Source organism: Agelaius phoeniceus, chromosome 21, assembly GCF_051311805.1.
Source record: "Agelaius phoeniceus isolate bAgePho1 chromosome 21, bAgePho1.hap1, whole genome shotgun sequence".
In the NCBI taxonomy this organism is placed as follows: domain Eukaryota; kingdom Metazoa; phylum Chordata; class Aves; order Passeriformes; family Icteridae; genus Agelaius; species Agelaius phoeniceus.
Window position 1 is genome coordinate 291,245 of NC_135285.1, and position 15,946 is coordinate 307,190.

Genomic DNA, 15,946 nt, shown 5'->3' on the forward strand with positions numbered 1-15,946 from the left:
GTTACAGTGTCTACATGCTCATTGTGTTCTTCCTGTTATTCCCCAACCACATATGAAGCTGCAGGGCCGCCCACCAGAGCTCCCAGATGTGCTCATGGTTTACAAAGCCACTGAGAAGCCCTGAGTCCCACAACCAGCAAACTCCACCCCTCAGAGCCACCAGCGAGTTACTTCTCCTGCTCCAGTGTCTCCTTTGATCCCTCATTCAACCCTGCAACCCTCACCCAGGTGGCCCTACCTCCGAGCCTTTTGTTGGAAGAGATAGATTAGAAAAACTCTCTCCTTTGTCTGGGGAAATGGAGGTCCCCTGCACTGCTGGGTGACTAATACACTCTCCACCTCCTCTTTGTACTCACATTCCACTCTGCCCCCAGGGATTGTTTCCCCTGCTTCATGGTGGGGACAAGCTTTTCTGCCCAGCTGGGATGGGTGCCAGCATGTCCTGTCTTTCCTGAGAGTTTGTGTCTCTCCTTGGAGGAAGGCCATGTCTCCCTGAGTCACAGAGCTGAAGCCCATGTCCACACCAGCTGCAGGGGATGTAGAAATACAGACAAGAGTCTTCAGGTGTCTCAGGCATGCTGGTGACCAGCATCCTCATCCAGCTTTACCTGAGATTAAGCTCTCTGTGTTTATGCAGGTATGGGGTGATCCAAAGACACCAGCACAGCAGGGAGTTTGGGCTCCTGAGAGATCTCTCCTGAGATCAGGCAGGTTAACCTGGTCCCTTGCTACTGTGGCCCCATCACGGTGGTGACACAGGCTGTAATAATAACGAAAAATTGACATTAAATTGTGGGGAACTTATTGCTGCCCCACAGCAAACCCTGCTCCTGCACCTGGTGGATTGTCTGGTTATTTCAGGTTTCAATGCCATTTTCATATCTGGTTATGCTGAGTGGATCTGTCCCTCCCACTATCAAAGCAGTTCCCTAAAAATTCACGGCGTGCCTCTGTCCCTGGGAATGGTCAAGGCAGGATGAATGTATGGAGAGCAGCGCTGTGGACATCAACAGAGGTGACAGAGATAAGACACTGGCAGGCAGACAGATGGTAAGCAGGGTAGCAGGCAGACAGGTGACAGCGTGGCAGGTAGAAAGGCAGCAGAGTGGTAGTGTGGCAGGGCAACCCAGCTGTGCCGGGCTGGCTCCCCACACAGCTGTTTGTTCATTGAACCTGTTCATTGGGGCAGATTGTATGCTTCGCAACCCAAGTCCTGCAGAGGTGACATCTGTTCTTGCCTTTCTTTGATAGTGCCCAAAATCCACATCCCTGTTTCCTCAGACAAACAAGGCTGCTCTCGCCTCCTGCCATTGGAGCAAGTTGCCTGCTTTGTCTTCCATGGCAAAGAAAGCCTTCCCTGCCCCTCACTTTTTCACACTGAACTTTCTTGTGCCTGGAGCTCAGGCACTGCCCACCTGGGGCAGCCGCCTCAGTGCAGACACCTGCTCCTGCCCAGGGATGTAGCTGGGTTCCCTGTGAGTGGCTGGGGCTGCCCACACACCACGGGCAGAGGCACTGCCACCCTTGGTGCCCTGCTCTCCAGCCTATGGTGCCTTGACAGGGCTACATGGGAAAGGAAAACTGACATGAGCCCCCCCCACCCCTCCCACCCCCCTTACTGGGGCAGCAGCTGGCAGTGCCTGACCCTGGCTGGGCTGAGCTCAGACAGCCGTGTTGGGGTGCTCCCCGCCTGAACATACTGTCACAGGGTATTCGGGTATTTCTCTGGCTATACATGTGTTTGTCTGGCTGACATTCCCCTGGGAATGGGAGTATTTCCACCCCAGCATGTCCAAGCTTTTGGTGCCTTCCTGTTTGCACTGGAGGTTGAGTATCCTGGGACACCAGTGATTGTCCAGGGCATGGCACAGGCTCCCTCTGACCTCAGCTCCTATCCCCCTGGGGCTGGAAAGAGGGTGGCAAAAGTGACCCCATGAAGAGGAGGAGCAGCCCACCCTGGGGAGGGAAGGGATGCCAGCCCCCTTTCAAAGCCACCTATGGACAGCCCGGGAATAGGATGGCCAAGTCTGCGCAAGACCAAGGTATGGAGGACACACATCTCCCAGGATGGGTCCCACCACAACAAGGACCACCTGACAGATAGGAACTTGCTCCAAAGTCTCCAAAAGCAGAAGAAGGATGAGGTGCAAGGGGACCATCCCTACTCCCATAGGACTCCTCCAACCCCGTTTCTGCTCCCCATCATCCAGAAAAGAGATTTTTTTTGTTCCTTTTTAGTCTTTGAAGACCTCATTGCCTGTCCATCTAAAAGTGAAGCAGGAGGTTTGAGAAAGGGATTAAGTTCAATCCAGAAAAATCTCTCTGCGATAATCCCTGGTGCAATTGCACTGTACAGGATGGCAGACAACTGCCTCAGAAAGTGAGATGGGCAGCATAAAGAGTCAATAATAGGCAGGTATTTTTCCTATAGAAACTTGAGAAGAGTCAGCCTGGGGAGGCAGAAAGGCAGCAGAAATGATGCTGTGCTGAGCCTCAGGGACAGGACTGTGGTTTCCTGTGCCATAATCAGCAGCAAAAGCAAATATTTTTTTCACATCAATTAATATATTAATGTATGGAATAGATTAACACGGATTTTCCAGAGTTAAGTGCTTAATGAATTGAAGTGAGGAGGTAAACCTCTGCAAAGACTCACAGCAGTCCTGCAGAGAAGCCCTGCTCCACAGTGATGGGCACTGCCAGGGTGAAAGTAGGGACAGCACTGGAGCTCATCCTTTGTGGGACCTCCAGCTGCAGAACCTGTGCAATGGAGTGGTGCATCAGGGCTGGAGGCTCCTGCACCACAAGCGCTGGGCAAAGGCTTAGCCCCATGAGCACCTCTGCGCCCCAATACCACAGTGATGGTCAGGGAGCTCTGCAGAAGGTGCAATGGTGCAATGTGTGCTGTGCATGGGTCAGCTGTGAGCAGCAGGAAAGCTCCTTGCTTCAAGAAAGTATTGAGGAGTGAGGCAGGCATGAGGAGCCTCAGCTCACACCCTCAGTGTGAAGTTGTGATCCGCAGCCTGCAACCCAGCTGCTCTAGGAGCTGTGACCTCCAGCCTTCTCTCCTTGTTTATTATTTTGCTCACTGTTGTATCCCACTGTGTAAGCAAGCTGCAAATGTCCTTCTCAGAGGAAGGAACCAAACCTCCTTTGGCTCACTGCTCCCTATGCAAATGCATCACATTATTCACTTGTGACCATATTGAAAACAGACTCAATATACATCTGGGCTCCTCAGGGCTGTCACGAAGTTCTTGTGATGATTAAAAGCAGGAATGCAACCACAGCTGTTAATCATTGTAGATGAGAGGTTCTTGGAACTTTTCTGCACCTCAGGATGTTCCCACATCCCACTGAAACCATCTAAAGGCTAAGCCCTAGGGAGGGGGCAAGATGGGGTTGAGCCTGGGGTCAAGGACCTTGCCCGGAGGGATAGATGGGGCCGATCCCAAGGACACAGGCTGTACCCAGGAAGGAGGGACAAGATTGGGCTGAGCCCTCTTGGTAACGGTGATGCTGGAGGGACAAAGCTGATTCTAGGGCCGGGGCGGTGCCTGAGGGGCCGGGCTGGTGCTGATCCTGGGCAAAAGAACCGTGCCTGGGGGAGGCAGATCGGTCTGGTCCCGGGGCGGAGGGGGCAGGAAAATCTGAGTGCGGGTCCGGGGCAGCCGCAGGACTCGCAGCCCGGGCCGCCCCGCGCAGTGCCACGGAGCCCGGTGTCCCGCCCGGGTGGGCCGGGGCGGCGGTGACTCAGCCGGGAGAGGCAGGCGAGGAGGAGGCGGGGGAGGAGCGGCAGGAGCCGCCGCCGCCGCTGCCGAGCCGCTCACCTGCCTGGCTCCGCCATGGCCCGCCGCCTGGCCGCCCTGCTCCTGCTTCTGGCCCTCGGCTGCCTACTGGGCATCCTCCTCCTCCTCCTCGGCTCTGGGGACACACGGGGCCCGCCGGGCTTCAAGGTGAGCGGGGCGGCGCGGGGAGACTGGGCGCGGAGTGGCGGCGGGTACCGGGAGGTCCTGGGCTGCCGGGGGCTGGGGGAGCCGCCGTGGGCATTCTCACGCCGTCGGTGTGCGGCATTCTCGGTGTGCGGGAATACTGGTGGGGGAGAGACGCCGGCGTCTGAGGATCCCCAGCGTCACGGGAGGCGCCAGGGCTGAGGGGTCCCTCATCTGCGGGGAGGGTCGCAGGGAGCAGCCCCCGCCGGGTGCGCAGGGACGGAGCTGCCCCAGTAGCGAGACCCGCTGCGTGGCATCTCCGCTGCGGCACCCGCCGGCTGCGGGACCCTCGGCCGTCCATGCGTTGTGCCTTGGGACGTGCGCTTTGGGAGGGGAATCCGTTGGACACACTGAAAGATAGCGGCCCCCCAGGTCAGAGCAGCCGAGTCAGCATCTGCTGCTGCTCTGCCTGGGCCAGGGCTTCCTTGCGCACCCCAGCATCTCCCCGGGCTCCACTGCATTGCCTGAGCCAGTGCTGCTGGGTGACAAATGCACTTTCCTTTGAATACAAGCTGCTTTTTTTTCCCCTTTTTTTGTCGTAAATTCGGATGATGAAAGAGGTTCCTGAACAATTTCTTTTTGGCCAAGCGCTCCCTTTGTAGGACAAGTCTTTTGTTTTAAAATAGTCCCAGGCTCTTGTCCTGAAAAGTATTTCATCTAAAACCCCGTTTTTCTCATCCCAAGCAATTTACTTGGAAACTTTCTGAGCCAGCCTGCATGCCAGATGTGCTGCTGCCTTCTCTCTGGGTTTGTCAGATGTAATGAAGACAAGCAGGCTTAGCCAAGATGACCCTTTTTGCTCTTAGTATAACTACCAATTTTTAACTCCCTCTCTGTGACACCTTTTTTGTCCACCTGTTACCACATGCTGGGCCATCTTGGGCAATACTCTGAGCTGATTTCAGAGTGGATTTTATCTTTTGGAACATGAAGGAATTAGAATGGTACCAAGATCCCCATATGTAGCACTTGGATCAGCCTGGAAAACCTTTCTTCTCCCTGGTTCCAAAATGGACCTTTGGTTTTAAACCAAATTAATTCCCAGAAACTTTTTTTCTTGTGCCTTTTTTGATGCTTTTTCTCCCTCTGAGTGCTAGCACCTTCTAGTCTGCAGGCACTGCTGCAGTTTGGGACCAAGCATTCCTGAACACCCACCTGGGTCCTGACCCTGCTCTGCACAAGGCCTGGCCCAGGGACTCAGTGCTCCTGGATATGCCAAGTGCAATGAGGTCCAGCATGGTGTGTGCTTCAGTGTCCAGCAGTGCCTGTTCCCATGAGGCTGGCACCAGGAAGGTGCTGAGGACTTGCTTTCACACAAAGCCCAGTGCTGTTTTGACAATGCAGAACTTTGTGTTATTTTAACTCAGCCCAAAAGATGCCCGTGTGATTTAGAGGTCGGTCCTGCTATGGGAGACCCTGGGCACATCTTCTGATGGCCTGGACAAGATGTGTCCTTGCTGACTCAGTCCATGTTAGCTCCTGGATAGTTCACTGCTGAACTACAGCTCCACATTTTCCCTTTCCAGCTCCTTTGCATGGAATATAGCCCTAAAACCACCCAGGATTCGTTATCTTGCTGCTGAGGGACTGATCCTTCCCTCATGGGTCTGCAGTGGAGGTTACGGCCTGACTGCCCTGAGCTGCGTCCTGCTCTTGACAGCCCTTTTCTTTCTTCTTTTGGCAAACGTACCTCTGGCAATTTCTACGTCCTGTGGCTGCTGTGGCTACTGCAGCAGGAAGGAAACCTGTTACATCTCACTGCAAACCTGAGTGGTGCATGACCTCACCACCCTTCACAAGGGCAGAACGGTGGGAGGCCAGGGATGAGCCCCTCATGCGACATGGGACAGCCTGGAGGGCCTGCGGGATGGGGGCTGGAGTCCTGGGCATGGCCATGGAGCACACTGCCAGGCAGCAGCACATGGGGCATTCTCAATGTCCCCATCTGCCTCCTCCCCTGGGCAGAGCCATACACTGATCAGGAGCCCCAAGCACTACTCATGCATGGCCTTTGGGAACATGACTGTCTTCTGTGCCCCCTCTGCAGGGGCTTCAGGACTGAGCAGCCCTGAATGGGGCTGGCCTGAGTGATGTTGCATTGGGGCAGAGCCCTTGGGACCATGGGTGACCTAGGAGGCAGCAGAGATAGGGCTGGCATTGGAAAACTGTCCCAGTGTGGGGCCACAATGGAGACCTCTCTGTGTCCCCCCTGCCTGCAGCATCACCAGGGTCTTGTCAGAGGGTTCTGCTAGAAAAATCCCTGTGTTACCAGGAGATGCTGGTGGTGGGGACTGTCCCACATGCATGAGGCCCTGCCAAAGCCCTGGGTGCCAGTAGGCAAACATGCCAAGGCAGATGAGAGGGGAGGGGTGATGGGAGCCAGGTGCTGGTGTGGGAGTGCGCCAGGGCATCCCTGTGTCTCCCCAGCCCTCATTTGCAGTGTACTTATTAGCAGGCACAGGGCAGCTCAGCTGGCAGAGCTGAGGGCTGCACTCATGCTGCAAATCACTATTGGGGTGGGCTTTTATTCTCCCTCCTGGGGCTTCCCACCTGTAGGGCCCCTGAAGCCTACCCGCCCATGTCCATGGCTCAGCCGTGACTCAGACCCACACAGCAGCACACTCTGCTCTGGGGAATGCAGTGGCTCTGATGCCCAAGCCCAGGCTCTAGGCCGGGACAGAAGCTAAGACAGGGACAGGATCTGGGGCCAGGGACTGGCACCATTGCACACCACTGTAGGTTATCCCATTCATGATTTCTGTGTGAATGCTGGAGGCATGAGGTACCCTTGGGACTGGAGGAGATGACATTTCTTCATCACTGGGAACATACTAGGCTGCCCATGTCTGCCTCGGTGCCTTTGTGCACCATGCACACGATTCTCACCGCTGCTTACCACTCCCAGGCAAGGATGTCTTCTCCACAGGGACAAGCTCGGGTGCAAAATCCTGTGCCCTCAGGAGGGGCTGGCACGAGGCTGCGGTGACTCGTCTCCTGCTGGGGTGGCTGTGGGGTGAGCTGTGGTAGCAGTTCACCAGGCACTCTCTGCAGAGGCAAGCACCATCGTGTTGCAGCACCTTACCTCAGCCAGGCCAAGTGCTGCTGTTGTCACCGCCAAGGCTGGGGGACCCACAGGATGCACCTCACCCACCACTCCACACTTGGTGGTAATGCACTGGGGGTCCAAGAGGAGATACCCCCACCCCGACCCACAGGTGTTGGCAGCAAAGGGCACTAGGATGTGCCTACATGCGCAGCCAGTTCTGCATCCTGCCCCAGCTGTCACCCCAACATGTCACGTCTGTGTGGGGCTTACTCTGGGTGTAGGCTTCGTGCTGCCTCTCATTGCCTGCACTTCCCTGGGCACGCAATGGTATGTGTGCCCATGTACACCTATGCACATACCCCTCCTAAATGCATGTGTGCACGGACACATGCACCCATGTGCACACACATTGGCGCACCTATGTGCATGCAGACCTCACCCGTGCGGTCTGCATGCACATAGTGTAAGCATCCACACCTAAAGTTGCACACTCCGTTGTATGCCCATGCACCCACACACAAACATGCACACTCCTGCAGCATGTAGACCACATGCACACGTGCACATACATTTGTGCATCTCTTTACATGTGCAACTCCACTCCAGGTATGTACCCCCATGCATACATCCTGGTACCAGCTCTCCATGGGGTGGGAAGTGGGGCACAGCCAAGTCAGCCCTGCTGAATGCAGGAAGAAACCCTGGGAAACAGCCTTCCTCCTGTCATGGGTGGTGGGTCTCCTCCTGCTCACCCTAGAGCCAGCCATGTGGCCACGTCCCTTCCTGCCATGGGGTGAGTCTGGCATCCCCAGCATCGCCCTCCCAGGCTGACCCCACTCCTGGTGGGTGGCACCAGGTATCCCTGGCACTGCAGGTCATCCTTATTGTTTCATACTACAGTATCTCTCAGCCCTTGCCACCCTGTAGATATCCCTGTCTCCAGCCTTGTCCCTCCCTGTAGACTTCAGCCCCTCCATGGCATCTCCGCACTGGAGACTACTCCTAGGGGGTGTTGGCTGTGCTTAGCCCCAAGTTTGGGGATGACCTACCGATGCTTTCCTGATGGGGACAGTCTTGTCACCCTGCTCCTGCTAGTGTCACTCCAGGTGATATCTGGGGTAATGCAGTGCCTTGTGAGCAAATCGGAGACATCTGCATGGTGACTACAGAGGGCGCGGGCACATGTGTCACTGAGGTGGACAGAGGGGGTCCCGTAGGGCTGGACCCTCCTCAGACTCTCCTGTGCTTGGTCAGTGACTGCTCATCTGGGGATACAGGGGTGACAGGATCCCAGGGAGGCAAGGCAAGGCAGAGGTTGCTCTGTCAAGAACAGACTGGGATGCCACACGCTGGGCAAAGAGGGTGTTGAGAGCCCTCTAAGCCTGCCTGGAAAACTCACCCCAGTACCCAGCTCAGGAGGCTGGGGAGAGGTGTTGGGGGGAGTTGTCAGCCTCTTTCCTCCTCTCTGCAGTGTTTGTCAGGAGCTGAAGCTACTCCACTGCTCCAGCCTGGCCACAGAGGGGGATTCTCTGCTGGCTTGTAGTTTTTGGCACAGGGCATGAGCAAATCACTGGGTGAGTCTGGGAGGGTCACCTATGTGAGATGGTCCTCTGAGGGAGCAGGAGGTACCACTGGTGCAGGGCTATGGGTTCATGGTGTAATTGAGGCTACCTATAAGTGGGGACCTCGGGTGTCCTTGACACTTCTGTTGCCTGAGCTGGTGAAAACCAGGTGATAGGGACAGGGGTAGCATGGGGCACCCATGGCAGGCAGGGCTGGGGTGGCTTCTGGGCAGGGAGAGGAGCTGCCTACTCCAGCCCTTGGCTGTACTGAATCTGGGTAGGGCAGGAGCAGACAGAGACTCATAGGAGGTTTAAGCCTTAGATGGATTCACCCCAGAGATGCTCAGCTGGGGTGGTTCTGGGTCCTGCCTTGCTTTCCCCCATACTCACAGCCCTGAGGTGTCACAGTGGGGGCCAGCATGGGCAACCCTGAGACCATGGGCAGCAGGGGTCAGGCAGAGGGCTACGCCCAGGGGTGCTGCAGGCAGCATGTATGGTGTCCCCTCCCTGGGAGCTGGGTAACCTTGTTTGGCAGGAGGAGCAGGGTTATTTATAGCCAGAGAATAGCCAAGCCATACAAGGGCAGGAGGGACGAAGGGCCTGGCTGCCCTTCTTTGGCCAAGAGCATCCCAAGGAGCCATTTCAGGTGTCTCTCTCCACCACCAGTCCCAGGGACTGGCTAGCATGGCTCAGCAGGCAGCCAGGAGTGATGATAACCTGCAGTGGGGGAAGAGCCCCTGAGCTGCACTCAACGGGGTCCCTTTACCCAAAAAGCTAGAGTCCCTGTGCTGTTCCAAATAGCATTCCAGAATGGCCAGTATCCCACTCCCAGTCACATGCCAGGCAGTGCCCTCTTTGGGCAGGTGTGGGCCCGGCAGTGCCAGGCTGGGCTGGGCAAAGCCTGCCTCTGCCAGATGATACTGCAGAGCTGCTGGGCACTGACAGGGTGGGAGTGTGGACTGAGGGTCGGAGTGTGGACGGGTTGTGCACTGAGCCCCAGTGCCTTCCCTTGGTAAGGGCTGGAGAACCCAGGGGACCTTCAGCCTCCAGGCCTGACCCACTGCCTTCCCCCTGCAGTACGGCATCGTGCTGGACGCTGGGTCCTCCCACACCGCCATGTTCATCTACAAGTGGCCTGCAGACAAGGAGAATGACACCGGGGTGGTCAGCGAGCACAGCATGTGTGATGTGGAGGGTAAGGGCTTGCCCAGGTCCGGGGCTGGTGGCCGTGTCTGTTGCATCCCTGTGGCAGGGCAGCATGGTGTGAGTGCCCCTGCCATGCCCAGCTGCCTCCCTCTGTATTCACCAGTGTAGTGACATGTTCTAAAGGGTTCAGCTCTATTCCTAAAATGTCCCCCAACTCCCCCCAAGGCCTGCAGCTGTGCATGCTTTGGTTTGTCCTTTCCTGGCAGGTACTGAACCACCAGAGAACAATCCAAGCTCCCTGCCTAGCCCAGTGAGGAGCCAGGGTCAGTCTTTCACTCTCCATTTATCAACCTTTCCCAGACTGTCAGCCAGCAGAGGATGCAGCGTGGGCAGAGAGATGTGGCTGGACCCTGGATGGCTCCACGCCTACAGAAAACTGCCTTTTGGACAGCCTGAAAGGGGCAAAGCTGCTCACCAGGCATTTTCCCACTGAGCATCATCCCCTCACCAGCAGGGAGCAATGCTTTTTCCTCTTCACAGGTCCTGGCATCTCCAGCTACAGCTCAAACCCGCTGGCGGCTGGGACAAGCCTGGAGCACTGCCTGAACCAGGCCCTGAGAGATGTGCCCAAGGAGAAGCATGCAGGCACGCCGCTTTACCTGGGTGCCACGGCTGGCATGCGTCTGCTCAAGTGAGTGCTCAGGGGGGCCCTGTTGTGCCAGTCTAACATGCCAGCTTGCTACACACAGCAGGGGTGGAGGTGGGGAAGGATGGCTGAAGTGTTGCCCTTTTGCTGGGCAAAGCTCTTGACCACCGACCTGCCCAGTGCTGTGTCCCCTGCAGAAGTGGTCCTGCCTTTCAGAGCAGGATATACTCTACAGGGCACAGCCAGCACAGTGCTAGTGGGGGCTGGTGGAGGGGCCAGCACCAGGATAACCCACCCAGACTTTTTGGATGCTAGGAGGAAAATCCCTTGCACCCACTGCCAGCCTGATGGGACACAGTGAGAATAAACACCCCTCAAAAAGCACATGGGGGAGGAGTTGTGCTCCCCTCACTCAGCCCAGGCAGGATGGATTCCATTGTCCCAGCAGTGAGGAGCACACTTCATTCCTGCTACCTGCCTCCTCCAGCAGAGACAAGGGGAATTAGCTAGTGGTTTTTTGGGACATGCCTATGAGTACCCAGGCAAGGGCTCACCTCTCCTCTTGGGCCCTGCTATGGCAGTGCTGGCCTTCAAGGGCCGTTGGGACAGGGAGGGCTCTGCAGCACTGTGGCACAGGTCTGTCACTCCTCCCTCTCACTCGGCCCACAGCATTGCGGACCCACAGGCGTCGGACGCTGTCCTCAGAGCTGTAGCAGCCACACTGAGGACGTACCCCTTTGATTTCCGGGGAGCAAAGATCCTGTCAGGGGAAGAGGAAGGGGTCTTTGGCTGGGTCACTACAAACTATCTCCTGGAGAACTTCATCAAGGTGAGCAGAGGATAGTGACATCCAGTGGGATGGCTGTGGTGGCTGGGCAGCTCCTCATATGCTTATGCCTGCTCTTGTCCTCCTTGGCTCAGCGTGGATGGCTCGGAGAATGGATCCACCCTCAGAAGAAGACCCTGGGGGCCATGGACTTTGGAGGTGCTTCCACACAGATCACCTTTGAAACCAGGGACACGATTGAAAACCCCAGAAATGAGGTGATGCTGAAACTGTATGGCCAGGCATACAAAGTGTACACACACAGCTTCCTCTGCTATGGGAGGGACCAGGTCCTCAAGAGGCTGCTCTCCAAGTTCCTCCAGGTATAGTGTGTGCTTGATGTGGATGCTGGCTGTCATGACCCCACAGCTGCCCCCTCACCTCCGTGTTTACACTGTCCCTCAGCCCTGGACCAGCTGCACACCTTTACCAGCCAACTTCGGTTTTGCCCCCAACACTTTCCTGTGTTCCCAGGGCTTTCTCCCACTATCTCCATTAGGTGATGCAGCTCTTGGCTAGAGCCAAGACACTCCAAGCCATTTTGAGACACTTTTGTCAACTGCTCTGTGTCTGGCTGCTCAAGCTCTGGGGAAGCTGTGCTATGCACAGCTCATGCACCCCCTGTGTCCCTCCTCTGGCAGGCTGAGCGCTACCAAGAAACTGTCTCCCATCCCTGCTGGCCTATGGGCTACAACAAGAGCCTGTTGTTGAGCACCATCTATGACAGCCCCTGCACGGAGAAGGAGAGACCAAGCCTTGCCCTCAACACCACTGTTACCTTGGTCGGCACTGGGAATGGGAACCTCTGCACTCTGCATGTCAGCAAGCTCTTTGACTTCACCAACTGCTCCTTCTCCCACTGCTCCTTTGATGGTGTTTTCCAGCCGAAGATTTCAGGAAACTTCATTGTAAGTCCCCTAAGAGGAGGGTGGTGACTCGGCTGCTGGCCGGGCAGCTCCCCAGCATCATGTGGCAGCAAAATCAGACCTCCAGCTCTGCAACAGCAGTTTCTGGTGCCCACCACATTGGCCAGAGTGTCTGCTCATGATCAGAGTTTACTCCGGGCCTGTCTCACAGCTGCTCCTTTCCCTCCATCAGGCCTTCTCTGCCTTCTTCTACACAGTGGATTTCATACAGACTGTGATGGGAAGACCCGTGCACCTGCCCAACAACCTGAAGGATGCTGCAGAGACCATCTGTGCCACCAGCTGGAGTGAGGTGGGCTCCCTGGGCATCATGGGAAGAAGGGGGCTGCTTCATGTGGGGTATCACCCAGGCTTTGAGAGAAGCCCTTGGAGGTCACGGGGTTTCCTGGCACCAATGGAGTAGGGGGAAGGCAATTGATGGCTCCTACATGGGACTGGGAGAGGGCTCAGGTGGGTAGGGGTAGCCTTGGCCTCACAGATGTAAACACCCTGAGCTTCAGGCCACAGACACAAGCCTGGCCATTGCTGGCTTGACCTCTCTTCTCTTTTCCTCTGTGCATCCCACCCAGCTGCTCCTGAAAGCCCCAAAGCTGGAGAAGAGGCTGCCAGATTACTGTGCTGTCAGCACATTTGTGTATTTGCTCACCACCAAAGGCTACAGCTTCAACAACCACTCCTTCCCCAACATTGCCTTCCAGAAGAAGGTGGGTAGCACCAAAATCCATCCCCATCCCACGGGATCTCTTTGGAGTTAGGCCAAAGAACCCTGCAGGAGAGATGATCCCTCATGGAAAAAGAGCAAAGCAGAATAAAGGAAGATCTCAGTGAACAGGGGCAGGATGGAACTCTCAGGTTTTGGAGGGATCTCCCAGGGGATGGAAACAAATGAGCTGAGCTGGCTATTGGGGTGGTCATGGGATCAGGTCCTTCAGCCCTTCCTTGGCTCTCAAGATGCCAGCCATCCCAAACAATGCTTTGCTGAGGCTTTTTGGGAAGTTACCTCAGGGCAGGAGGTACTTTTGTCTGCACACGCTATGGGATGTGCAAGGAGATCAGGACTGGCCTGAGCATACAAGGTTTTACTCCCAGGGGATGAGCTCAGTTCTCCACAAGATGGTCACTGCTCTGTCCCTGGGCTGGCTGGACCTGTGGGCAAGCAGAGGCTCAAGGGGGCTGCGGCTTCCCCCACACTCTTCTCTTTTGGGCTGACACTGAAGCTGTCCCAGAAGGGTCTGGAGCACAAGTCTTACAAGGAGCAGCTGAAAGAGCTGGGGGAACTCAGCCTGGAGAAAAGGAAGCTCAAGGGGGACCTTCTCACTCTCTATAACACCCTGACAAGAGGTTGTACCCAGGCGGGGGTTGGTCTCTTCTCACAGGTTAACATGTCACAGGACAAGGAAATGGCCTCAAATTGTGCCAGGGGAAGTTTCGGTTATATTTTAGGAAAAATTACTTCATGGAAAGTGTGGTCAGGCATTGGAACAGGCTGCCCACGGATGGGGTAGTTACCATCCCTGGCGGGATTTAGAACATGTGCAGATGTGACACTTGGGAGACATGGTTTAGTGGTGGCCTTGGCAGTGCTGGTGTTACTGGTTGGACTCCATGATCTTAGTTGTCTTTTCCAACTTCAGTGATTCCATGATTCCATGGTCTCCTGAGGCCCATGCAGCTGGGCTGGCTGGATGGTGACCATGCCATGCTGTTTCCACAGGCAGGAGAAACCTCCATTGGCTGGGCCCTGGGCTACATGCTGAACCTCACCAACATGATCCCGGCAGAGAAGCCCTCCTCCCACAAAAGCATGCTGTACAATTACTGGGTCCTCCTCATCCTGCTCTTCGTGGTCACCACCCTGACATCCCTGGTGACTGCTATCTGCCTGCTCCGGCACAGCAAGTCCAGCATAATCTGATGGCAGGGACAGGGTGGGCCATATCTGCAGGACCAGCACCATCCTACCTGCTGGAGGTTCCATGCTCTGAATGCTTGGGATGTGGCAAGTGCTCAGCAGCATTGCAGTGCTCAGCAGCAATGTCCTCCTCCAAAACCTGACACCATCCCAGAAGATTAGCTGTGTCCTTTTGCCTTCCCTTTGCCCTCTAGCTGTGGGAAAGGAAGAAGACGATCACTGGCCCTGTGGGAGAAGGGCTTAAATGTTTCCCTGCACTACTCAGGGATGGACCCTGGAGCAGGCTTGGAAATGGGACATTCAGAGCTAGGGCATCTTTCTGCCACCAGAGCTGAGCTGAACTGAGCCAATGAGCCCAAGCAACAACAGGATTAATTTTCATATGTATGTGTATGCATGGGGAATATTACTTACACTAGTCCTTATAGCCAACCGCCAACCTTGCTCGCCTGTCCCTGAAGCATCAGCCCTGCCTCCTGGGGAGCTCTGGGCATCACCTGAAGCTCATGTTGTCTTTCTGTCTGATGTACAAACCCCAGTGACCTTGCTGAAGGTAAGGTCTTTTCCTTGGCCATTGACCTCAGCTTTGGGTAAGGACTTAGAAACAACCACATGTGGGAAGATGGCAGCTTCCAGGTCCCACTTCAACAACCAGACATAATGCCTTCACTACCCCCATGGTTCCTATGCTAGACTTGTCTTTGCCACATCCAAAGACTCCCGCACACCCTGGTTCCTGCAGCTCTGTAGTGCATGGCCATGCTGGCACAGAGCCAACAGGCTCCCACACCGTGGGGCTTTGCTCTGCACTGAGATTTGAGCCTGGCATCACCCCACACCAGGCAGCTAGAAGGATGCACCTTCATTTCCAATTGAGTAAGAACAGGGATGTACAAACATAAAGAAGGTTTGGTTTTGCTTGATTTTTTTTTAAATAATCTGAAATAAACCTTTGTAACCACTACTATGGCTCAGTGGCTTGTGATCAGCAACAGGCAGTTCAGCCTGTCTGTCCCATGGGGGCAGAACCCCTCAGCCACATCCACAGGCCGGCCTCCGCACAAAGGTCTCAGCCCTTGCAGCCTGTCCAGTGCTGAGACACCGTCACAGCTCTGTGGACTCTACCAGCCTGGAGATGACCTCAAATAGACCAAGGTGGGCTGGAAACCTCACACCAGACCCAGACCCATTGGAGGTGGAGGAGCTGCAGCCAGCCAGTCACCAAGCTCGTGCTTCCCCAATGCTGGAGGTACAGTCACCCCAAAGCCAGAAGCAGGCAGCTCAAGCTGTCCCTCACTGCCACAGCCCCCAGAAAAACAACCTGCCAGCAGCCTCCACTGCCAGGGCCCAGCTCTGGTGCTCAAGGGCAGCAGCAAAGCAGCTCACATTTGCTGCTGCAGTCACTGGCAGCTCAGACACCAGGACACACATTGCAGTGCTCAGCAGCTGCATGGGACTGGTCCAAGCTCTCCAATCCTTTCGGAAGCCTTCCCCTGCCCTGCACGTTCCCTGAACACTAAAGAGGAATGGCTGCAGGGAGCTGCAGTTTCTCACTGCCCTCTTTGCTCCTGTTGGCAGCACCAACTCTGCTCCGTGGGTTTGCTCACTTCCCAACACCCTTCCCTGCTCCAGCTGGAATACCATGCTTGACTTAACACACCTGTTCCCTGCAGCACTTTGCTTTCAGCTCTTCCACTGGCTGCTCCCCATCTCTCTGCACAGAGCAAACCTGATTCCAGTTGAGAGGATGCTGTGAACCTCCAAGCCCAGCTTCCTCCCCAAGCTCATCTCCTCAGCACAGGGACTCCCTCCTGTGGTGATGTTCAGGGCCTGTCTATGTATCTCATATGGAGAAGGCACTACTGGTTCCTGAAGCTGAAACACTGCTCT

General features: G+C 55.8%; 2 protein-coding genes across 2 annotated transcripts in view; one reads left to right on the plus strand and one right to left on the minus strand.

Moving 5' to 3' along the window:
- Nucleotides 1-15,946, minus strand: part of TMEM141 (transmembrane protein 141) — a 39,819-nt gene that overhangs the window by 21,578 nt on the left and 2,295 nt on the right. Inside the window, exon 5 of the mRNA XM_077189217.1 lies at nt 1-7,037. This exon is cut by the window's left edge and continues 21,578 nt beyond it. Within this exon, the coding sequence (XP_077045332.1) occupies nt 7,024-7,037 (14 nt within the window). The 3' untranslated portion in view covers nt 1-7,023. The remainder of the gene's footprint in view (nt 7,038-15,946) is intronic.
- Nucleotides 3,819-15,020, plus strand: ENTPD2 (ectonucleoside triphosphate diphosphohydrolase 2). The gene is made up of 9 exons (XM_054646278.2): nt 3,819-3,956; nt 9,678-9,795; nt 10,287-10,437; nt 11,062-11,221; nt 11,314-11,541; nt 11,860-12,126; nt 12,317-12,436; nt 12,714-12,848; nt 13,859-15,020. The coding sequence occupies exons 1-9, from the start codon at nt 3,846-3,848 to the stop codon at nt 14,057-14,059; spliced, it is 1,491 nt and encodes a 496-aa protein (XP_054502253.2). The 5' UTR covers nt 3,819-3,845; the 3' UTR covers nt 14,060-15,020.